At 42.9% G+C, this 25,410-nt stretch overlaps 3 protein-coding genes across 3 annotated transcripts; all 3 read left to right on the forward strand.

Moving 5' to 3' along the window:
- The first annotated feature begins 471 nt into the window (after nucleotides 1–471).
- LOC145450290 (uncharacterized) lies at nucleotides 472–3,356 on the forward strand. Its single transcript, XM_080328807.1, has 2 exons — nucleotides 472–1,761; nucleotides 3,057–3,356. The coding sequence occupies exons 1-2, from the start codon at nucleotides 1,294–1,296 to the stop codon at nucleotides 3,318–3,320; spliced, it is 732 nt and encodes a 243-aa protein (XP_080184933.1). The 5' UTR covers nucleotides 472–1,293; the 3' UTR covers nucleotides 3,321–3,356.
- A 78-nt stretch (nucleotides 3,357–3,434) lies between these two features.
- On the forward strand, nucleotides 3,435–7,556 carry LOC145450030 (uncharacterized). Its single transcript, XM_080328481.1, has 4 exons — nucleotides 3,435–4,317; nucleotides 4,389–4,469; nucleotides 4,625–6,181; nucleotides 7,414–7,556. Exons 1-4 carry the CDS (start codon nucleotides 3,435–3,437, stop codon nucleotides 7,554–7,556), a joined length of 2,664 nt encoding a protein of 887 aa, XP_080184607.1.
- LOC145450289 (uncharacterized) lies at nucleotides 7,126–10,079 on the forward strand. Its single transcript, XM_080328806.1, has 2 exons — nucleotides 7,126–7,190; nucleotides 7,323–10,079. The coding sequence occupies exon 2, from the start codon at nucleotides 7,564–7,566 to the stop codon at nucleotides 8,332–8,334; it is 771 nt and encodes a 256-aa protein (XP_080184932.1). The 5' UTR covers nucleotides 7,126–7,190; nucleotides 7,323–7,563; the 3' UTR covers nucleotides 8,335–10,079.
- Nucleotides 10,080–25,410: the final 15,331 nt, after the last annotated feature.

Consider the following 25,410-nt stretch of genomic DNA (forward strand, 5'->3'; position numbering starts at 1 on the left):
AGATCTTGCAAGTGATAACGTCATAGACGATGCAGCGCACACCACCTCCGCAACAAGTGAATCCGATTCTATCGCTCAGTAAAGCTGATTTAGAGAACGAATGTGAAAAGTTCGGTCTGTCTACACACAGGACCGCGGCACAGTTACGTGAGAGACTTCTACAACGCGAATGTGTGGAACCGAACACTCAGTCGTCACCAGCACCAGATTCACCTCTTAAGGAATTTGTTGACACAAGCATCATCGATTATAAAATAGAACCATCTGCGAGCAGATCGCCCGAGTCTGGAGCAACAAGTGGCCACGCTAACCTTCATGCGAATCCCTCTAACGTTTCGCCACCTGCCTCGTTTGGTCACGACCCCATGGCATTGTTGATGACATTCTTGATGAAACAAGAAGAAAATCGTGCTTTTGACGAACGACGTCGTGAAGAACAGCGCGTTGACGAATTTCGTCGAAAGGAAGAACTACGTCGAAGGGAGGAAAGAGACGAGCTCCTTGAAGCACGCTGACGAGAAGACTTGGAGCATATGCTGAAGACGCAGAAAGAATTCTTCGCTTCGATGACCTCTCATAACAGCCTAAATTCAGTGGTTCGAGTGTCAGCGATTATCAGTCGGTAAAACGCGCTGCGGATCGTCTCGAAGAGGAAAGCATCGATACCATTCGTACATTGAAAGCCGAGTTGGAAAATAACGCTTCGAAGCATGCTATCAAAGGGTCGCTCAGTCGGCCTGGTAAAATTGATTCCAGACTGAGCAAAATTGATGCGCTAGACGGCGACGAGAAGAAAGACACCCTGATTCAACGAATTTATGATATCGGGACACAAATCAAAAGCGCCAGCGATCTTGGAGAGAACCGGGTCGACGTTATTGAGAAACGCGAACGGCAAGAATCAAGAGCTGGAGCGCTACCGGCTGTCTTTAAGATCCCATCCTTCGACGACAATGTTCTGCACTTCCGAAAATGGTGGGAAGAGTTTCGTTCCCTCGTACACGAGAATCGCGATGTGAGCCAATTCTACAAGATGAGATATCTTATTCAAGCATTAACTGGCCCTGCTGCTGCTGTCTTGGCTGGCAAAGATGGACTTGAAACTGAATATGACGAATGTATAGCCACGGTCCAGAGGAAATTTGGACGAGAGCATATTGTCGTCCGGCAAATCGTGCAATCCATCATGACTGCGTCAACACCAGCGAACGAGGCGACACAGTTTGGCAATTTTATTGAAGAGATGTATAATCGAGTATAGCTGCGCTGGAAACTCACGAAGCCACGAGAGATATGGTTGTGGTTCCCATGATCGAAAGTCATTTGCCTACTGGCGTACGAATGAATTGGGAACGTCATGTACACGGGATAACGGAGGACGATAGAACTCCAACTACCGACGACCTGTTCAAGTTTTGTCATAAAGAACTGGACGCCATGATTTCCAAGACCGCAATCGAGGGCGAAGGAAAGTCTAGCAAAAATGATAATAACAAGAACAAGTGGGAAAAGCGTTCGAATGACCGGTTAACATCCGCACAAAGCCTTGTCACTCTCGAAGCACGGGAGAAGGAAGACACGAAGCAAGATCCGAAACAAGGCATTGCTTGTCCTTACTGTGATGCTGACCACGTGGTCACCGCATGCAAAAAATTCATCGGTCTCAACAAAGATGAGCGCCGTCAATTTGTGGACGACAGCAAGCTATGTTTTCGTTGTCTTATCGTACCATTTTCGCCTCGACAGCATCATTGCCAGGCCGTGTTATTTTTGGCATATGCCAAAACTGCTAAAAATAACTTATTTTTGGCATTTTTCGATTTTTATTTTTGACAGTTTTGGCATCGTCCTCTAAATAGATAGTTTCAGACTAGAATTAGTCACAAAAACGCTTTATTTGGGCTAGTTTGTCAAAAGACACCACAAAATGTGCAGCATCCACGTATAATCAGTGCCAACAAACAATAATAAGAAGAAAAAACCTAACGATTTCATAGGTTGATAATATCAAACAAAACCACAGAATATGCAGTATCCATCAGAATCGGTGCCTATAAGCAAAAAAAAGAAAGAAAAGCCTAATAAACACGCTCAACAGCTGATTGTTACAGCTGTTGAATAGACTGAAATCATTTGCACTGTAACAGTGCTTCCAAACTCAGGTCAGCTAAGTTTCTCCTAAATTAATTTCTCGCCCAGCGAATCTGGGAAATATCGGCTTCAACGGTACCCGTTGAGGGAAAGAATGTTGCCAGTCATCCACAAAAGGTTTTCAGGGCTTCAAAATCTTTGGAGGGCCGAACCGGCATCCATGCATCATGAAACGCGATCACTTCGCCAGTGCCATCGATCTCATCGCGGAAAGAATTTTCTTCCCGATCCTTTTCCAGGAGTTTCCTGTGTTGTCTCTCAACATATTCTATTTAGTAGCCCGACTATCATTTCTCCTTCAGTCTACCGATATATTTTCGGAGGACTTTTGTCACTTCAGGTGGCTTTAATATTACCAACTCGCATGGAAGAGTCCTGGGAAGGTTAGCTTGTTTAAGAACATTGACGCAACAAGACTGTCTGGCAAAACGAGACTATATGCAGTTCAGAAATAGCCAGACAGTTTGTTGCGTTCCAGTTCCATGAGCAGAATATAGTTTATATTTTAATAATCAGTACTGCGGCAGCTTCTCATTGATACCCGTTTTATCAAATTTAGCGCTCGACAAGCCGGTCAAAAATGGACGTAAAATTGCCTTTGGACACATGCAGTCAGCCGTATGACGTAAATCAAATGCAGTCAGCCGTTCAATCTCGCTGTGCCCACACCGTTTAGGACAACATACTTTCACCCCTAATGGGTGGGCTGGACCCAGATTAAGAAACCTGCCTTTCACAAACGCTCTTCTCGCTTGTAACTCGGTCCTGTTAACACAACACTATGAACGAAATACACTATTTGGCAGGCCGTGTTATTTTTGGCATTTTCAAATTATTATTTTTGGCAGTTTTGGCATCTGGCTCCTGAAATGCCAAAAATAACACGGCCTGATCATTGCCGAAAGAAGAAATGCAGCGAGTGCGGCTATCGTCACAATGAAATGATCAGCTGTCCGCCTGAGTTGAAGACCGAGGAGACGGCAAAGAGCCTCGTCGCAGCAGCAAGTGAAAGTCAATCAACATTTCACTCCAGACGCAAGCCTATCGTCTCCAATGAAGACAGAGTCGTTTCACCAACAGCATTGGCAAGGGCCAGAAGTGGTGGTCGAGACACGATAGTCCGTCTTGCGCTCGACACCTTGAGTGAGAAGACCTTTGTCAGTCAATGAGTTGCAGAAACGTTAAAACTAATTCCAAGTGCAACAAAGCAAAGCGCAACTAAGCAAATTGTGGTACAAGGGTTTGGTGGACACGAAATCAAAACGAAGGTATCACTAGCCGAGATGGAGCTTGTGCCTTTGATAGCTAATGAACCGACTGTCGCATTTGAAGCCTACATCAAGTCTGTGCCGCTCGAAGCACCATTACACCCAGTGAATATTCAGCTTGAAGATCACCCGCACTTAAAGGGCGTTCGTCTGACAGATCCCAACGTGTCTGCAGGGGCTGAGGTTGATATCCTGGTCGGTAGTGCATTGCTGAGCGAAATTATGCTGAGCGGAGTCATTAGGCCAAGGGGAGGAGAACCTCGTTTAACTGCGTTCGAGACCATATTTGGATACGCATTGTTGGGGCCAATTTCAGGACGCGGCGATCCAAAACCATCGTGTCTTTTTGTCCATGCGCCGAGCGTCACCGCCGATAGTGAGAACAATCGGACTAAGACCTGCGTACTGAATTGCGATATTGAGAAATTTTGGAGTCTCGACGCCATCGGTATCACCGACAGCTGCGTTAAAATGACCGCAGATGAAGAGAGAGCGGTTGCGTTGTTTGAAGCAGAAACTATATTTAACGGGGTACGGTACGAAATCCCACTGCCATTTCGACAGGACGCACCGAAGCTCTCTAACAATTACAGAACCGCGAAGAAGTTGCTTGAGTCTACGGAGAGAAGACTCGAGAAAAAGCCAGAAATGAGGGAAAGGTACATCCGAGCAATGCGGGAACTGGTCGATCATAAGTTTGCGAGGAAGCTTACCGCGAGCGAGATTGATCGTTTCGAACGCGACGGTGATTGTTATTTCATTCCACACCATGGCGTGATCAAGGAGTCGAGCGTATCGACCAAATTTCGGTTGGTGTTCAATGCAAGCCATCCTGATGAAAACGGCAATTCGTTGAATGATTGTCTTTTTCCTGGTCCTGCGCTACAGCCTGATTTGGGTGGGGTTCTACTGCGGTTCCGCACACACCGTATTGCTTTGAGTGGTGATATTGAGAAGATGTTTCCACAGACGAAGATTCTGCCGCAGTATTACAGATACCAACTCTTCCTTTGGCGAGATTGCGATGCGAGTTGCGAACCGAAGAAAATGGTAATGACTTCACTAATGTTCGGTGTAAACTATTCTCCATGTGGGGCAATTTCTTGCACGCACAGGCATGCCGACCGAGAAGACATGAGACGCCAATATCCCAGACTTTCTGAAGAACTTAGGGAATCGCTATAACGTAGACGATCTTCACACAGGTGGTGACGGCGTTACAGAAGTCGTTAATCTGTATCACAACGCAGTTACGTTTTTCGATTCTGGCGGATGGCACATGACAAAGTTTGTATCGAATTCTGAAGAGGTGATGGATGTTGTACCGTCATGTGATCGACACCCGCATTCAGTAATTGCTTTCGACCGAGCAGACGATGTGATCACACCAACTGCGCTTGGACTACGCTGGAATACGGCATCTGATACCTTTTTCGTCAACGTTTCCGATAAACTGATCAACATCCCGCAAGTGCCATCAAAGCGCATTGTTCTCAGTACGTTGAGTTCGATATATGACGTGTTTGGTTTTCTCGCTGGATATACAATTGTTCCGAAGATACAAATGCAACGTATTTGGCGTTTGAAAATTGATTGGGACGAGACATTACCAGATGCGGAAGCAATTGAGTTTGGCAAATGGGCGGAGGAACTAGAGGACATATCGTCGATTGTCGTTCCTCGCCATCTTTTCCGAGGGAATGCCAAACAGAAGGTTCAAATTCATGGATTTTGCGATGCCTCCGAAAAGGCATACGGCGCAATGGTATACATTGTAGGCCTATATCACAACTGCAGTGGAAAGAAAGAATCCATTTTGGTCATGGCTAAATCAAGAGTTGCGCCTTTAAAGTCTCAAACCATCGCTCGTCTTGAACTCATGGGAGCAGTAATTCTCGCGAGATTGACAAACTACGTCATTGAGCAATTACATCTTGATGTAGAATGCACGCGTCTTTGGACCGATTCTGAAATCGTTCTCGCATGGATCAACAAACCGAGTTCGACATGGAAAATCTTCGTCAGAAACCGTGTTGAAGAGATTCACAGCTTATTCGACGCAAATGTGTGGGGTCATTGCCCGGGCAAAGAGGATCCGGCTGATGTAGTTAGCCTTGGGGTAACTCTGCATGAATTGAAAGCCTCAGATTTGTACTGGAATGGGCCGCCGTGGATTGTCGCATCGCAGACGAACTGGCCGACAAACCGGGTTAGAATCAACGACAGCTCCGCAGACGCTATTGCATTCGAGATGGAAAGAGCACCAAGAGCATTAATTGTCAGTCAAAAGGAAGTTGAATTGCCGCCGAACGTCGTAACGGAATGTTCAAGTTATCGCAAAACCAGACGGCTGCTGGCTTGGATGCTGAGATATCTAGATTTGAAAGCTAAACGTGCGAGTGCGCAATCTCAATCAAGCATCCCGAACGCAAGTCCGTCTGAATTAACCGCTAAGGAGCTGGAACGAGCGGAGTTCGGTCTTCTCCGTGATTTACAAAGGCGACATTTCAGCGTGGAAATTGCATTGCTCAAGGCTGCGAAGCGTTTGCCAGAGAAAAGTCCGTTAATCAGCTACGATTCGTTCATCGACGAGAAAACTGGTCTGTTGCGTGTTGGTGGGCGACTACGGAATTCCAACTTGCCGGAAATGTCTAAACACCCGATTATTCTACCTGACCACGATCCACTCACGGAACGCGTAGTTGAAGACCATCATATTTCTAGCCAGCACGCGGCAGCCGAAACCACTTTGTCACTCTTGCGTCAGAGATTCTACGTCAGGGGCGGGCAACTTCTCCAGTCGGCGGGCCGGATATAGAAAAATTAAGTACTTGGCGCGGGCCGGATTGCTGAATCGATACATTATCCTCCAATTTATCCACATATACCAGGAATAAATCGTATTTAATGAATATATTTTAACGACAGCAATGTCACTTCAAAGCCATTTCTCGCCGATAATAGCGAAAACAATGTGGAATTGAGAATAGCATTGTCATACACAGGCGCCGTCATGTCTGCTTCTATCTGATCAATCAACACACAGTGCAATCCTTAATTAAGATTTCAAGGCGTTCGATAAGCCCGGCACCCCAAATTGACCAAGATATCAATTCATTAGGGTTGAGTAGGTGACGAGATAGCGTCGATATTGAATTCATGCGGTCCGCGTCCTCTAGGAAAATTGAAAAGTGGCCCGCGACCCGTTTTGAGTTGGCGACCCCTGGCATAGGCGGTGCCTTACAAAATCCTAGAAGTGTGCCATGCTACAAGTCGGCGGTTACGGAGTCAAAAATAAGAAATATCAGCCTGGTGTAAATGATGACCATTGTGGTCGACAAACACCATGATTACCACAAACGATAAGTCGGCGGTTACGGAATCAAAAATAAGAAATATCAGCCTGGTGTAAATGATGCCCATTGTGGTCGACAAACACCATGATTACCACAAACGACAGGGGGTTGAGTACATCGTAAATGCCGATAATGCAAGTCTTCTCGCTTCGACCAACTTACGCGTAAGCTTCACTCTCGCACGCTGCGCATACACGTATATATACTAACATACAGTCACTTAAATTTGACGTAGTAAGCAAGTAGTGGGAAATCTCAGCAGACTGGGGCCGCAGGACACATTATCATGTAAGACGGAAAACTGTCCGCGGGCCGGATCCGGCCCGCGGGCCGTATGTTGCCCGCCCCTGTTCTACGTGGTACACTCTCGACAGGTCGTACGACGTGTACTACACAAGTGCAGCATCTGCAAGCGGTATCGTACGAAGCCAGTCATTCTAAAAATGGGAGATCTTCCACCTCATCGAGTGGTTCCTGCTCCTGCATTTTCAGACGTGGGCTTAGATTACACCGGCGCCTTGCTGATACGGATGGTGAAGTTGTAAAGAAGGGGTATATTCTCGTTTTCACGTGCCCTCACAGTCGGATGATCCACTTCGACCTTTGCCTAGATATGACAACCGACGAATTTCTTCAAGCTCTGAGAAGATTCATGAACAGACGGGGTTGGTGCAAGACAATCGAATCGGACAATCAGCTAACGTTCAAGAAGGTCAAGAAATTGCTCGAAACGACATTCGCCGGCAAGCTATTTAAGAAGATGGACTCCTATAAAGATTAAGCGGTTCATGGCGGAAAACGGTATAACTTGGCGATTTATCACCGAAAGAAGTCCGTTCAGAGGAGCATATTGGGAAAGGATGAATAGAAGTTTGAAAGAGCCTCTACGAAAGATTTTGGGGAATGCCTTATTGCGCTATACCGAGTTATACACAATACTGACGGACATTGAAGCGGCTCTTAATCAGCGTCCCCTAGCTTACCACGACTCTAATCCTTTGGATCCGACACCAATCACGCCGAGTCAATCAACTATCGGACGAAATCTACGAGAATTGCCTTTGATTCGTGGAAGCGGTAACGTGTCTGTTGGCAAGCGTTTCCGCTATCTACAAAGCTTACTTCAATCGTTTTGGAAGCGATGGAGCAATGAATATTTGCGGAAATTGCAGCAAAGGGGCAAGTGGAAGCAAGAAAAATCGCCGATCAAGATTGGTGACGTCGTTTTGGTCACTGAAAAAAACACGTCACGACCTAAATGGCCTCTTGGTCGTGTCACTGATGTCTTTTCTGGTAAAGACGGTTTGGTCAGAACTGCGCAGGTGAAAACGCAGAAAGCAATCATTTGTCGCCCTGTGCAAAGACTTCATATTCTGGAATCGATGGATTTGAGTCCAGATGTACAGAATGATTTTGTGCCCGAAGAGATATCAACAATGTCTGTTGAACGGGAACCGGTTCTGACTAACTCCGAAGTAAGTCAGGGGGAGGAGGATGTTGTAAAGCGAACGTCAAGTGGTCGGGCGATACGCAAGCCGAAGAGGTTCCAACCGACTTGATTGCTTGATTGTTTTCATTGGGTTAATTACCTAGTGCGTGTTACCTAAGGTGTACGTTGGTTTGTGCTTTGTAAGGCAGTTCGTTTTTGAGTGCTGTGTACGACCTTTGTTGAACGACGCGCCGAATTGACACGCTTCGAAGACTATTACGGGCTGAGACGGCATCGTATTTAAACTCTCACGGTGTGAGGTGTTGGAGTAATTTCTCGTCTTGACTTCGATTTATCTGTTTGCAAGTCGCTGATCTTTTTTGGGAATTTTGGGAATAAAATTCTACATAAGTAGGCCTACTTGGCGAGCCAGATTGCTGAATGGATACATTATTCGCCCATTTATCCATATATACTAGGAATGAATCGTATTTAATGAATGTATTTTAACGTCAGCAATGTCTAAAGCCATTTCTCGCGGATGACGAATACAATGTGGATTTCAGAACAACATTGTTCTACAGGCGCCGCCACCGCCATGTCTGCTTCTCTGTAATCAATTAACACACGGTGCAATCCAATTAATTCATTTGTGTTGAGTCGGGGCCTACGATATTCGTATACGTATGCCGATAATGCAAGTCTTCTCGTTTCGACTAACCTAACGCGTAAACTCTACTCTCGCACGCTGTGCACTGCGCACACACGTAGGCCAATATAATGGTCCGTGGACACATGAGCAATGAGCATGCGGCATTATACGGCATGGGACCTATGACTTCACGTGACATCATATTGCTAATTTCAACCCTACATTCCAGTGTAGTGATATATCAATGTACTGTACACTTGAGACCTATAGCGACAACTCAGGCCACGTTATGCAATCTTATAGCGGAAAAAATGTGTATTTCCATCCGTGTACCACCCCTGATATACGGGTGCACCGTGAATTTATACACTCATGGCACACGAAGCCAGAACCTAACCTACCTCAGTCTTATAGGCTACTGCATTATAAATCGAGTACAACATTATAATCCAAACTATGTGTTATGTTCGTGTATTTACGTTGGTATCGTTTCACTCTATTTTGTATAGGACTAGTAATTAGCGCCAATCATTATTTCCTCGTGTGGCTTGCGTTGTATTTATACCCTGTGTTCTGTTGTCTCGTGGTCTTTCATTTAACTGCACTCTGGATCGTGTCGCCTGTATTAAAGTTATACTGCTGACAATATACTGATTTCTTATTGCAACCTCGTCGCATTGAGTTATTGTTCAAACAAGATCTAGAACATAACAATTGGTGTCAGAAGTCGGATTCATAGTTATTTCTGCGACGAGTATAAAGCATGGATTCAGGTATACTGAAGCTGCTCGAAAAGCAGCAGGCAATGATGGCGAGCCTACATGAAACAATGGCAAATCAAAAAGCATAGCGTAAAGAAGAGCTGGAGCAGCAAAGTGCCCGGCACAGAGAAGATTTGGACCAACAACGCGCACAGCACAAAGAGGAGATGGCGCAGCACAAAGAAGATATGGCACAGCAAAAGCTGCAGCATGAGGAAGCCATATCGCAATTAGCACAGAGGTTGAGTCCCGGTACGTCAACATCAGAAGCTACCGCTCCCAAGTTTGATTCGTTTGTAAAATCGAAGGAGAAATGGGACCAATATCTGCAACTATTCAACCATCACCTTGCAATTTACGGCATTTCCAACATGGAGAAGAAAAGAGCGTGTCTACTCTCATGGGTTGGACCTGAAACGTACTCGCTCCTACGTAATTTGTTTGGTGCTGCTGATGTCAGTGCGCAATAGGGCTGTTCAAAAATAACTTTTTTTCCCGGATTCCAGCCATTCACTGAATAAATTGTCAGGTTACCCTAAAAAACGCTGCACACCAAATTTGGTTCGATTCTAACAAGTATAGGACTCCGCAGATCCAATTAATTTTTTTAATTTATTATGGAAAATTAAAAAAAAAAATTTCCAAATTTTTCTGCCAACCCCATGAAATTGTTGAGCTGTCTTCAAAGACGTTGCAAAACAAATTTGAGTCAATTCCGACCAGTAGAAGCGGAGTTATGTGAGTTTTTCGATGATAATCCTCGGATTATCCTTGATCGGTGGATAATTCGTGATTTATCAACGAAAAACTCACATAACTCCGCTTCTACTGGTCGGAATTCACTCAAATTTGTTTTGCAACGTCTTTGAAGACAGCTCAACAATTTCATGGGGTTGGCAGAAAAATTTGGAATTTTTTTTTTTAATTTTCCATAATAAATTAAAAAATGTAATTGGATCTGCGGAGTCCTATACTTGTTAGAATCGAACCAAATTTGGTGTGCAGCGTTTTTTAGGGTAACCTGACAATTTAATCAGTGAATGACTGGAATCCGGGGAAAAAAGTTATTTTTGAACAGCCCTAGTGCGCAATCCTTCTACGCGTTGACTGAGAAATTGTCTACACACTTCAAGGACTCAATTCATGTGCAAGCAGCCAGGTACGAATTTTACAACTGTAAAATGCAACCGGGACAATCGTACGCCGATTGGATCGCTACTCTACGCGGAATCTCTAAAGATTGCAACTTCATATGCTCAAGAGATGGCTGTGATCAGAGCCACGTTGATGAGCTAATGCGCGATCTCATCATTAAAGAAACGCCGCACGCGGATGTGAGACGGCATTGTCTAACACAAACCAATCCATCCCTTGACGATGTTCTCAAAGTAGCTGCAACATACGTGAGAACACTGGGAACTGATAGGGTTATCCAGGGCGAGAGTAGCAGTAAAGACACTTCTATCGTCAACAAAATGACGGGAAGTTATCAGAAGGGGAAAAAACCTTCCAAATCCAACCAAGGCAACTTCCCAGAAAGACTGAAATCCTGCAGCCGCTGTTTCGTCGATCATCAGAGAAAAGACTGTCAATATCGACATTCAGTATGTCAGAAATGTGGTCGTAAAGGTCATATCAAACCTGTTTGCATGTCTACCAAACCTAGTATCACGCAACAAGTCACATCCGTCAATTTCTGCTCAGTGCCGCTCCTCTCCTTCGACATCGATCAACTATATCGACGCGTGGGAAACCAGCTCTGGATCAACTCCAGCATCAACGGCATTCCGTTGCCGACACAGTGGGACACTGGTGCACCCTCCGCCATGGTGGGATTGACTGGGTACAAAACTTTGGGCTCTCCGAAACTCTCAGCATACCATTGCTCTTTCGTAGCGTATGGCGACAAGCCACTGAAAGTGAAAGGTATTTGCACTGTTACCGTGCAGGTGGGTTCGGAAGTTCGAGTTGGCTTAAAATTGGTAGTTCTCGACGAACACTGTGGGCAAAACATTTTTGGTCTCGATTGGAGCGATGCTTTCTCCATGACCGCTAAGGGAACGTCTGCTGTGGATGCAATTTCCTCGCAGATGGTCAAATCGCAATCATGTAATACTATTGACATTTCTGATTCGAACGACAAATTGGTATCTTTTCAGTCCAAATTTCCCTCCGTTTTCTCTAATGTGTTAGGACGATGCACCAAGACAAAGGTGACAATTCACTTGAAACCTAATGCCAAGCCCGTATTCAACAAGCCACGTCCTTTGCCGTTTGCAAGGCAAATCGCTGTTCAAACCGAATTGGATAGATTAGTCAATCAAGGTATCCTCGAACCAATCAATAACAGTGATTGGGCAGCACCAATTGTTGCCGTCACTAAGTCAAATGGATCAGTACGCATTTGCGGTGACTTCAAAGCATTGAATCAACAAATTCAGATAGATCAACATCCCCTGCCCTCCTTGGATGAAATTCTTCACAAGTTACAGGGTGGTTGTATATTCACGAAAATTGATCTTGCCGATGCTTATTTTCAGCTAGAATTAGATGATGATGCGAAGAATTTGTGTGATCAACACGCAATTCGGTCTATTCCGTTATCGACGCATGTGTTTCGGAGTCGCATCTAGTCCCGCAAATTTTCAACGCTGTATTGATGCCATGATCGCCGGCTTACCCGGCGTTGCTAGTTTTATCGATGACATAATCGTTACTGGCATTGATGAAGGCGATCATTTTCGCAACTTATCGCTACTCTTTGAGCGCCTCACCGAATACGGTTTCACCGTCAACTTCGCTAAATGTGAATTTTTCAAAAGTAGTATCGAGTATCTTGGTCACATAATCGACGAGGACGGCAAACGCCCGTCTCACAAATCCGTTGAAGCAATCAAACAGTTGGCCTAAACCTCAGGATGTTCGCCAGCTACAGGCATTCCTGGGCAAAGTCAATTATTACCGCGCGTTTATTCCTAATTTCACGAATAAAGCCGCTGCCTTGTACCGTCTTCTTCAAAAAGACGCGAAATTCATTTGGAATACGGACTGTGACGCAGCTTTTCGCATTCTCAAAAACGACGTAATCGACGCTACGCAGTTAGCTCATTATGATATAAACAAGCAGCTCATTTTGTCGACGGATGCTTCTCAATTCGGAATCGGCGCTGTCCTCTCGATCGAGCACAATGGCGAAGAGAGACCAATCGCGCACGCATCGAAAACACTTTCAGATTCGCAAAAATACTACTCTCAAATCGAGAAGGAAGCTCTGTCAATCATTTACGGAGTCACTAAATTTCGTCAATTCTTGTATGGTAGAAAATTTACGCTCGTAACGGACCAAAAACCGCTTTTAGCTATTTTCTCGCCAGACAAGAAAATTCCCGTGATTACAGCGCAACGCTTACAGCGATGGGCACTAACGCTCATGGCTTACCAATACGATATTCGCTATAAACCGACTAATCAGCACGGAAACGCCGACGGTTTATCTCGCCTACCAAAGGGTCCAGACCCTGAGTTTGACGAACTGGAAATTCGTGAAAACGCGGAGATCGTTCACGCTATTAATATGGCATTCGATGGCTTACCGTTAACTCGCAATGAAATTCGCGACGCGACGCAGAATGACAAAACCATGAAACAAGTGAAATTATATGTCGCTCATGGTAATTGGAATCCAAAGATGCACATTGATGATTTTTCTTGGTTTTCGACTCGCAAACATTCGCTTTCTCTGCACGAAGACATAGTCATGCTCAATATTGATGGTTTTCAGCGCGTAGTAATTCCGCAGTCACTTCGCTCGCGAGTCTTATCATTGTTGCACGAAGGACATTGGGGTATCGCGAAAATGAAGCAGATGGCTCGACGTTACATCGCATGGCCTTGCATTTATCGCGACATTGAAAATCTCGTTAAGAGTTGCGACGCTTGACGTAAGGTAGTGAAAGCGCCTGATCGTCAGTATCGCGAATGGCCAAAAACTTCTGAAAGCTTTGAACGAATTCACTTGGATTTAGCAGGTCCAATAAACAATAAAATGTTTCTTGTCATCGTCGATGCGCATTCGAAATATCCTTTCGTTAAAGTAATGAATGTCGGTTCTACCACAACCTTGTGTGTGGTCAACGCTTTGAGGGAAGTCTTCTCTATCGAAGGCTTGCCCATAACAATTGTCACGGATGGTGGGCCGCAATTCACATCGAATGAATTCGATACGTTTTGCTCTAATTTGGCAATCAGCCATATCGTATCACCGTCTTTTCACCCTGCCTCGAACGGGGAAGCGGAGCGTTGTTCAGACTTTAAAAGCTGGATTAATAAAAAATTGCGACGGGGGAAAAGATCTCAACTTCGCGCTCCAAACACTTCTCGCTACGTACCGACGTGCACCGCACCCGGGCATAGACTGGAAAACGCCTGCCGAGATTTTACATGGTCGACAGCCGCGCAATTTGTTAAGTTTGTGCTCGCCCTTCGACAAATCGAAACCCGTTACGCCTGGACAATCAGTCACTCATTTCGAGATTGGTTCCTCGGTTTACGCTCGCAGTTACCGAAGCGAAGCGGACCAAAGTGGGTTGCTGGCGTGGTGACGGAAATATTGGGGCGTGTTGTGTACATCATAAAAACAGATCATGGGTATTGGAGAAGGCACAAAAACCAACTCCAACCACGCTTGATTTCAGCTGGCAATGATACAGCCACACAGGAAGTTGCTCAGCCTCAACAGTCCCAAGCTGAGCAACCATTTGTCAGTAGTAGGGCACAACGTCCTGCAGCTAGTCCTGCACGTACGTTGGGTAGACGTTACCCCGTTAGAAATAGAAAACAAACAGATTTCTATCGGCCGACGTGAATCCCCTTGTACCCTTCAACTTACAGGGGAGGACTGTTATGTTCGTGTATTTACGTTGGTATCGTTTCACTCTATTTTGTATAGGACTAGTAATTAGCGCCAATCATTATTTCCTCGTGTGGCTTGCGTTGTATTTATACCCTGTGTTCTGTTGTCTCGTGGTCTTTCATTTAACTGCACTCTGGATCGTGTCGCCTGTATTAAAGTTATACTGCTGACAATATACTGATTTCTTATTGCAACCTCGTCGCATTGAGTTATTGTTCAAACAAGATCTAGAACATAACACTATGCATGCTCGTAGGAACAAATGAAGGTATGGACGTATAGGCACGTATGATTTAGGTTCTGTTTTCGTGTGCCACTCTTATCGGCCCTTTTGGTGTGAATACACAGTCTCTTCGCTAATAATGTGCCACAATGCTGAAATACATGCTGACTATTTCAAAGTCACCAAATGTATCAACTGGACCAGTGCTTTGCAACCTGTGTGACGGTTCGCACTTGTGAGAATGAGAAAAATTGCAGTGCGAATGACGAAGGTGGTGCGAATAGTGCGAATGAAAATCCGGATCAAGTGCGAATGACGAAGGTAGTGCGAATGGTGCAAATGAAATTCCGGATCAAGTGCGAATGAAAATCGTGATTAATTGTTAACTTTTCTGACGTGGAATAATTAAAGTAAACCTAATAGGAAGTTTAAGATCAGTGTAACTTTTGTAGTTACGACGCAATTGTCAAAACTTGATATGACGCACCACTAATCGTTGCTTTCACAAGCCGTAGTGAATTGATATTACCGCACTCTAACCAAAAGCCTGGTTTGAAGCTGGTGTAGTGGCGGTATAGAGATCTCTACAATCTCTATAGTGGCATACAGTATATCAGCCCGTCTGAGCCTGCGGCAGGCTGGAAAAATGACGTCAAATTGACTTTCTGCTTTCTTTCGCTAAACAATCATCATATATTCGTAATAACTGTTCGATTTGCGCGAGGCACGAGGATAGTAGTAAATGCCATCATTACAGACTCACATTTGCAAGTTACTGTACCGCAAATTTTTACCCCTTCAAGGGTTATTAAAGTATGGACCGCAAAGCGTATAATTTTGGGTCGACACGGTGCCAGAGCTATCTGTTATGTAATGGTCGAAGGCCGTTGGGATGAACTAGTGTAGGGCTGTGCAACGTGCGAGCTCAAACCTATGAGATTCATTTATTTCGAGGCCAACCCCTTCTGCATCGGGGCACATGAAGACGTAAAGCAAGGGTCGGCAACCTACGGCCCGCGGGCCGGATCCGGCCCGCCAAGCGAAATCGTCCGGCCCGCGACGTAATAATTAGTTATCACAAGAATACGGCCCGCCGCTTCATAATGAGTTTCAATCTGCAGTGCAGCGCTGCATGAAAAAAATGCGGCATTGCTACGATATAATAGCAGCCTACATCGTATTAGTCTATTCTTACGCCATAAAACGAAGGTGGTTGAAGCAGGAGATGGAGATAGACTAGACTGGATCAGTGCTTATCAATCGGGTGTATCTCGCAACCGAAGGTGTTCCATGCTTTTTTAAAGGGTTAATCACTCTAACGGGGTGTGACAATAAAGGTGTTCTTCCTTTGCTTCAGAAACGCTTGGAGCATCTCAGACGCAATGACGGAATCTCAAAATATTCAATTATAGATAACTAGCCTCCGTATGTTAGTTAGCCTGTCTATAGTTTGGTTATCCAGAAGGCATTGTGGGCCAAGACAAAAAACCTGAATAGTGTTTTGGCCACAATGGTGAAAACTGTAAATATGATTTTTGTCTCATCAACTGAATCAGTTACGCCAGATATTACTAGAAGCAGAGAATCAATATGGCGATGTCATGTAGGCCTATATATCTGTCATCTTCGCTCATTGAGTCGAGAAGCTATGCTTACACGAGTGTATGAACTGAGAAATGAAATAGCAACTTTCCTCGAAAATACAAATATCGCCGACTCATAATCTTGTAATCGAAAATGGGTAACTCATCTTGCTTTCCAGATACATTTAACGTCACATCTGAACAAATTGAACTTGCAGCTTCAGAGGAAAACAGCATCATACATGAGATATTGAGGCGCATTCAAAACAAATCTGTGACTCTGGATATGTCAACAGTACAAAGAAAATTCTGCTCACTTTCCTATACTGGAGGAGAGAAAACCTAGTACCAACACTACATTTGTAACTGTGATACGAAATTTAACTACTGAATATTCACCCGCTTTTCCGACATTCCTTCTCTACAAAATGAAGTCTGACTATTCAGTACTCTGTTTAATGTGGACGCCAATACCATTGCCTGAAAATTTCAGAAGGGCCTTTCTGAAATGCGATGCAGTTGAATTGAATGACAAATTTCATACAAAGAGCATATCGCTGCATGACTTTGACAACGATTACGTTCTTGAAATTGGTCTTTAACCCAGCTTGACTAGCAATGCAAAAGAAATTGCATCGATTTTTGGAAGCACGTACGCATGCGAACAATAGTTTTGAACAATGAAATTCACGAAGAGCAAGCTAAGATCACGTATTTCGGACGTCCAGTTTGAATAGGGTCTAATTCTTGTTTCATCTGACTTGTTACCAGAAGTAGAAAACCTTTCACAAAGCAAGCTGCGTCAATTGTCACAATTATTCTCTGTCATTGAAGTGTAAATACATGTGTCTTCGGATTGGTATGATTGAGATTGCAGCAATGTAGGATGATACCGAAGTGAGCGTAAAATATAGTACTAAGAAAAAATCCGGCCCGCCAAAAGGTTGTACACCCGAAATTTGGCCCGCGACTAGCAAAAGGTTGCCGACCCCTGACGTAAAGTTTTGGTGAACAAACCGCTGATAAAATGCGGTGCCAAAAACATAAGCAGCGACAAAACCTCGGTCTAAAAATTACCGATGCTGGATGGCCAAACCTTTCGTGATGGATTGGATATGGTCCGTTGTCTGCACGGAATAGTCCCGTTCTTGCAATCTGAGTAGACGAGTAGTTCAACTGCGATACGCAGAGGAATTTAATTCGCCCTAATCTGAAATCGCGTGCTTCAGACATGTTTTGTAGAGCTGTGTTGGGTAGAATTGTGGTGTGCGCCTTCTGTATGTCATACATGCCCGTGAAATCGTAGCAAACAACTCTGATATAAAAAACGAATCCTTTTCATGGGTGAGGCTTGGGCATGGGCGATAATGCCACAAAAACTGAGATTTTGGTGGTAGTCTAAAAGCTGCTTTACCGTTATTAAATTGTCACGAATTCTGAAGTTAGATTGAGTTAAAGAGTAGAACACACAGTATCGTGAGTTATTTGCTCTTCTCATAAACTTGCGGGGCAGAAGTTGGAGCAACGTATCATCAGGTATTGAGCTCGAAATGTGCCGACTCTCCTTGATCGTTTTGAACCTTATGTTCCAAAGAAATAAAGCAAAAGCATTAACACAATCATGTGAGTTTTTCGTCCTTTCGACAAACTGGAGCCTCGCGGGATCTTTTGTCAGCTCTCAAATACGATTTCTGCCAGCAAACATTTTTCACTCGCGAAAAATGCGCTGTATTTTGGATAGGAGTGCAGAACAGATTTTAAGACCTGGCCATCCAAGCACTAGTATACTTTTTTTGTACAAATTCCCAACAACATTGTTTGGCCGAGAAGGGTTTAACTGTAAAATAATGGAAAGCAGAACTAGCGAAAAAAGTTGCCTTTTTATTGAGACACTTTATAGCAGTGGTTCCCAACGTGGGCGATATCACCCCCCAGGGAGCGATTTGGCGGTCCAGGGGGGCGAAAATAGCAAAGGGGGTGATAGGGGGGCGAAAACGGACGAAGGGGGCGATAGGGGGCGATGGCGCGTTGAAACCGCTATATTTCAGTCTAGGACCGCAATTACCGCACCCCGAACCCCCAATTGGGATGGGAGGCCCGAGCTCGAAGGGTCCCAAAATTTGTTCATGAATTAACATGAACTAGAGTAATATTTGGGAAATTTATGCAACTTTTTAAAAATATTTTCGCGCTGCGCGCGATTTAGCGATGTCACATTTCTTGCTTATTGGATAACCGTCACCCAAGAAATAATACGCATGAGATATAGAAAAAGGCATCGCTCAGCCATTACCACGCCATGACGCAGCAAGGCATATGAAATTTCAGGCCATGTAACATGCGACTTCGAGAAGTGTGCCAGAACGAGAAAACCTTGGCGGAAAAGCACTGTCTTTATGCTGACCGACTTCGATATATGTACCATATATGATACACATATATGTTTAATTGTCCATAGGCCCCTAATTGGCTGGCGCCAAATGTTCCTGTCCTGGCAATCAGAATCCCACAAGACAAATGCCATCCCGCAGAGAAAAATCAATTGTGAGTGCAGAAATACCAATTCTAAATCGTGTTCGTCTTTTAGTTCAGTACGTATGGGCGATTTGAATATCTTTTGACATAGCAGACATGCCACGAAATGCCATCACCTAACGAAGTCTTTATACCCACGGGTCCGCCAGAATATTTTTAATTAATAATTACGGATCCTACATTTTCCAAGACACCTCACTCAGCTCTACCGGTAAATCTGAATACATGAGCAGAGAGAGGATAAAAAATTGACAGTAATATATATGCAATTCCCGAACATATTGACCGATCCAATCATGGATGATAGAAATTTTTCACGCTTCACGCGAATTAAGCCGACTAACTAACTAAAGAGTCCAATAGTTTTTGCTGAGAAGTAGCGGTAAAGAGGTATCGGGGGAGGGAGTCTGAGGGGCAAAGCCCCCAGACGTTTGGTTTATCACCATATCGGGGCCCAAAGACACACGTTTTGGGGGCTGACGAAGTGCTGTTACGGTCCTTTTGGATTCAAGTCGGAGAAATGACCTTTTTTAGGTCAAATCGTCGGCGATTACAGTTTGTATGCCTATTTTTCGGTTCCCAGTATTTGGGGGGCGATGATCGGTGCGGAGCTTGAAAAGGGGGCGATGAGTCGAAAAAGGTTGGGAACCACTGCTTTATAGCTTAAGCTACATAGTACAAATTTGTTGCACATCTGAACAAAATGTTGTTAAGTAGGCCTATCTTCATCTACTTTTTGTATAACAATTTTCGATTAGTTTGTGCGAATGAAATTTATTTTACAAAAAAAGTGCGAACGGAGCGCAAAAAGGTTGAAATGCACTGGCAGTGCTTTTCAACCTGTGTGACGGTTCGCACTTGTGCGAATGAAAAAAATTGCAGTGCGAATGACGAAGGTGGTGCGAATAGTGCGAATGAAAATCCGGATCAAGTGCGAATGAAAATCGTGAATATTTGTTAATTTTTCTGGCGTGGAATAATTCAAATAAACCTAATAGGAAATTTAAGGTCAGTGTAACTTTTGTAGTGGCGAAGCAATTGAAAAAACTTGTTTAACTTACGACGCACCAATAATCGTAGCTCTCACAAACCGTATTGAATTAATATTTTCGCACTATAATCATTAGCCTAAGTAACGAAAAGCTGGTGCAGTGGCAGACATACAGTATATTAGCCCGTCTGAGTCTGCCACAGGCTGAAAAATTGACGTCAATTTGGACCGCAAAGGGTATAATTTTTTGTCGATATGGTGCCAGAGCTATCTGTATATAATATTTATTGAATTTATTGCAAAACATCCTACGATATTTTTTACACATCCAAGGTCACTGTGTTGGGTAGGCTACTGTAGCCAATAAGCGAGACACTCAGAAAATAGGCTATGGCTTTATCATGAGAATTCATAATAAGATTTGTCCGACTGTTTTTTCTGAAAAACATGGTCGAATACCGTTGGGATGAACTAGTGTAGGTAGGAGTAGTATAGTAGATCGGTCGTGACGGGCTATGGGGCTCTTATGGGTGCGGTCGCACGGTGCCGCGAAAACTCGTGGTGGCATGGTGACCCTTATCTCTTATGGGTGCGGTGGCACGGTGCCATTGTGTCTTATGGCGGGGGTCGCATGGTTACCTTTTCAGGTATAGGCTGCGGCGGCACGGTGTCGTGAAAACTCGTGGTGGCATGGTTACCTTTTTAGGTATAGGCGCGGTGACATGGTGACCTTTCCGATAGAGATGATTTGACTAACGTTGTGGTTATAGGCGGCGGTGGCACGGTGATGTATGGTAAATAGTGACGTGAATGGTTCTTAGTTAATGTATACGTCACAAATTATTATATATGACCGATTCGAGTTATTCCCAACGTTTGCGGTGAGTGCGATAATGATATATCGTTATTCTTATGGACGCGGTGACACGGTGACGTAGCTGATATAGACGCGACATGATAGTGTTAGGGACCGCGGTGCTACACGAAGACGCCGTAGTTCAGTCGTGACAAATGACCGATCGTGTTCTAAGTCTTTCGTCGCTATTGATTTCTACGTAACCTGAATAGTACTTTCAGATCGGATTATTCGCACCTTGTATACCGCTGTTTCGCACCTACAGAATAGTCTGCTGTTCACAGTCGTGACTTCACCGCGATAGCGCGATTTTCGAATCAGTCGCATGGTAATGTTTTGCTATTTAGTTTACCACAGAGCGGTGTAGACGACGATTCGAATACCAACAATAGCCGCGTTCACATACTAACACTCCAAAAAGGTGTGAAATATTTCCTACGACCACTCACAAGATAGCACATCAGAATAGTCATCTCCCGCGGTTTGATGTTACAAAGATAGGAATCACGCACAAGTAATATTTTGGTAATAAGTTTGTCACATAACCGGATTTCACTGGTAAAATTTAATAAGTAACGAATAACAGAGCCGGCGTAGACGGTGATTCGAATACCGACAAATTTTCACTTATTTCTGTCCCAACCTCTGTGAAGTTGACGCTTATTCAAAAAAGGTGTGAAATAATTGTAAAATCCTACGTCGGTGACGCGATAATGCATCAGACATAGCGATCTAGTTATAGTACGGTGTCGGAATCCATTCGGGTTCTATAGGTAAATTGAGATAATCCGAAACGAAATATTTTGACTTTGGCGTAGTGTGAATTGAAATAGGATTGACAAACATGACCATCAACTTTCCCACAGTCCCAAATTGATATTATACGCACATTGATTCGAAACAAGTAATGGAACATTGCAACTCTATTCGCGATCCGACTTTTCGTTTGTTAAAGCGACATTTTAACATCTTACCATACTCAAAAGAATTATTTACAACATTAACAAGTGTTCAAAATCCAGTTTTCACTTACTTGATTATATCACTGCAACTCACAAATTTGAATTAATTCATCCTGGTTGTATTCGTATGATCGGTCTTTTTTATTCAATTGTAAAGGTCGTTACTATTCTGAAGACAAAGTAAGCTATTTACTAATCGACACATAAATGACTTGACATAAACATATTATATTTTGAGTATACGAGATTTGAATGTCTGAACAATAACTGAGAAATAATTTATCGCAATAAAATACGTATATTACAGCGTAAAAGATGTTTGAATGTCAGCAACTCTGTACGGTCATAGTTACTACCACTAATTTACCCGACCAACTCGTCATGATCATTCCTGAAATCAACACAAATATGACCACTGACTTGAGTTAACCACAAAACAGCATCAAGTTTTAAATCCACTCGTAGCTTACGGATTATTTGAATGCTGGTTATGTTTTGTTGTAATTGAGCTAACGAAATAGTATTACGTCTCGGCATCTTACCATCTTACCATATTCAAAGAATCAACCACGAAAACATTGTCAAGTCAATCCGTTACCCGACCAAAGCAAAAAGTATCATTATGAAAAGTAGACAAGACTATACGCGAGTAATCACCACAATCCAAAATCCTTAACAAGCTTGGTTGTATTCATATCCCTACGACACATCTTTTTTGTTCAACTGTAAAAGTCGTTACTATTCTGCGAGACAAAGAAATTACTATGCGGTATATTTTGTAAGATAAAAGTAATTACTTCTCGGCGCCGGCGACTTGAGATTAACATAATATGTTTGAGTATGCGAGATTTGAAAGTCTGCCCAACATGTTGAGAATTCATTTCTTACAATCGAACGCAGGTGTTATATTGAAAATTATCATGATGTAAACATAAGGATTGACACATTGATTTGACATATGTAATAGTTGATCATGACTTGATTATTAAATTATTTGCGTTAATTAGACCCGGCGTTGTGGTAAAGATTATTGTGACAGCAACAAACTTTTCAGTACCATTGTTATTAACATATTGAGTTGTAAACTAGGTGTGTCTAAAATGTTCTCGATTGGAAAATTATTCAGCCTTGGTACAAACCACGCAGAGTATTGTGGATATCAGGAAATATTTTACAAATGTCTGCATTAAACAAGACTAAAGATGAAACAACAATTTCCTTTGTTGAACAATAACCGGCGCAATACTTTATTGTCGGTGAGAATTGAAACACTTTCGCGCGTTACCTGGTGTCAAGATATCACACTAGGTGAATTGACATACCACCATTTGATTAATGCTTAATCCGTTCGCATCATTTCACACTCACTTTGATCATTACAAAAGTAAATTGGAATATGTTTGCTAGGCATCACCTATTCAACTATACTTGAGTAATACAGAAACCTCTCAGCATTAATAAAATCGAAATGTGCGCTACACTGAAATCTACAAAAATGTGTTTGTATTGCTGTTTGTAGTAGCGATATCGATTTGAACCTCCATCATCTAACCAAACTACTGAGAGTCGTTGTCAATTTACATGACGTTCACTGATTACATACTAGAACTATTTGTGCAACGCACACGATCAGAGAAATTGGACATTTTTCCATTGCCATTCGTCAAAGTAAATGTCGTCACAATAATCAGTCACTAAAAGACCATATACTTGTATGTTATTGAATCGCCGACAATTACCTCGGTAAATCAAACCCCTGAGAAATTTCACTCAGTCATTGGATAGGAAACAGCGTCGCCTAATCGGTGTGAGTCGTTTTTTCTAAATACTAATCATATCTGTCCAGCCAAGAACAATTTTCACTCACTTGGGTAACGAAACCAGTGTCCAATACCAATACAAGATATTTTCGTCACACAAAAATAATCAACTTCACTCGATATTCCCGTACTACGAAACTGTACAAAGGTTACATGTTTTTGTATGACATGGAATTAATACCGATCGAAGTAACCGTATTGGAGATAACTTTTAAACAAACACACTCTACGTGGTTAACATTCTCGTCGATTCTATTGTGATCAATATATATTTCATGTGATCTGGATTCATTTCGATATGGCTAAACATTCAACCTCGACGGATACGAATTGTCACACACTCAAGTAATATCATACCAAATAGTTCTTTACAAGACACAGAAATTTGTTTTGATCGTTTCGACTTTATTACTGGAGATACTCATCACTTCGCTTAATACAATCTAGATTTAAACTCCATCGAACCTTTGGTGTCTATCGTTTTGCTGGATACGAATTATGTTAGTCTAAGAGTACACAATTTTCACTATCTTGGGTTATGAACTCAGTGTGTTAGCGATCATTCAGTATTTTGTAGTATCAACTAGCTACTTCGTAGGATACGAATGATCATCCTCACAACTCTTACAAAAGTACGAAGGATATTTACATCACACAAAGTAATCGACTTTACTCGATATCCTCACACTACGAAACTGAATGGTTATGGTTTGACTCTACAAACTGTTCTGATGTCACAAGAACTTTTTCATACGAATGGTTACGTATCTAAATATTCAAATAATCCAACACACGACTATAGCACTTACAGAAATATCATAGTTCTTGTAACAAAGTTGTATAAGTATAATGTTTATCGTAAGTCCTACATAGCCATGATATCCGTCCGAGTTTAACTTTTAGAAAACATTATACCGACATCGCGACATCTTTCAAAATTAAAACCACGGTGACTGCTTCAGAGACCTACCAATGATATTGCAGTAATACAGTTACTTCCACAAAAGAGTATGTATTCGACTTACTTACCACAAATCTAACACACAAAACAATTTACTTTACTAACGAGAAGCACCGAGCCTCACATCAAAACAACTAGAAAGTGGAACTATATTAAAAAACGTCGCTAACCTTTGTGCACCAGCTGTAAATCACACAAGCAACATGTTTCAAGATTCTGGTTATTGAAAAACGTTAAAGTGTTTCTCCTGCACCAAGTCGTTATGTTGACGAAAGCGTATATTGTAATACCATGATCGATTTGCATTCGTTGGTCACAAACTGTCACTACTCTAAATAATTATTTTTCACTCAAACACAAAAGCATACTTGTCGCCAATCGTTTTCATCAAGCACGAGTTCAAGAAACCTGCTACGACATGAATTGCTATTTTGATGTTGTGTAAATAGGTAATAATTTATTTTAGTAACACTACATCAACATCATCGAGTTGTGCGAATAGATTTACATGTGGTTTTAATCGAAGCACACAGCGTATTCTAATGTAGAGTCATCTCTATTGTACAACAACTCGGTAATCGAAATGTGTTAACATTTAAACAGCGATCCTGTTTCGTCACGCGAAAAATATCTTTACTGTCGCAACACTCTGATACTCTGCACAAGATGTGTAAATCCTTTTCACACTCATAATAATACACTAACGGGATACCGACGTCAAGCAACAACGTTTACCAACATCACTGACGCTGAACATACGATACCTACCCAAGTAAAAAATATCATTTTCACCAGGAGGTCAGCCGTTACCTGTGTACAATTACCATTTGCCCTTGGGGGTCTAGCGTTACCCGAGTAACAAAACCATTTTCACTTGGAAATATATGTTTTCCCTCAACAACAAACGTTTTTCACTTGGAAATATATTTTTTCCCTGGGTAACAAACCTT

Source organism: Botryllus schlosseri, chromosome 11 (assembly GCF_051294905.1).
Source record: "Botryllus schlosseri isolate E-star chromosome 11, Bs_hap1, whole genome shotgun sequence".
In the NCBI taxonomy this organism is placed as follows: domain Eukaryota; kingdom Metazoa; phylum Chordata; class Ascidiacea; order Stolidobranchia; family Styelidae; genus Botryllus; species Botryllus schlosseri.

Coding starts and splice junctions, on each gene's coding strand:
- LOC145450289 (XM_080328806.1), top strand. CDS start 7,564: ATGGCGGAAAACGGTATAACTTGGCGATTTATCACCGAAAGAAGTCCG.
- LOC145450030 (XM_080328481.1), top strand. CDS start 3,435: ATGGAGCTTGTGCCTTTGATAGCTAATGAACCGACTGTCGCATTTGAA. Junction 4,318..4,388: donor TGCGCTACAGCCTGATTTGG/GTGGGGTTCTAC, acceptor ATGTTTCCACAG/ACGAAGATTCTGCCGCAGTA. Junction 4,470..4,624: donor GTTGCGAACCGAAGAAAATG/GTAATGACTTCA, acceptor ATCTTCACACAG/GTGGTGACGGCGTTACAGAA.
- LOC145450290 (XM_080328807.1), top strand. CDS start 1,294: ATGGTTGTGGTTCCCATGATCGAAAGTCATTTGCCTACTGGCGTACGA. Junction 1,762..3,056: donor GACAGCATCATTGCCAGGCC/GTGTTATTTTTG, acceptor CATTGCCGAAAG/AAGAAATGCAGCGAGTGCGG.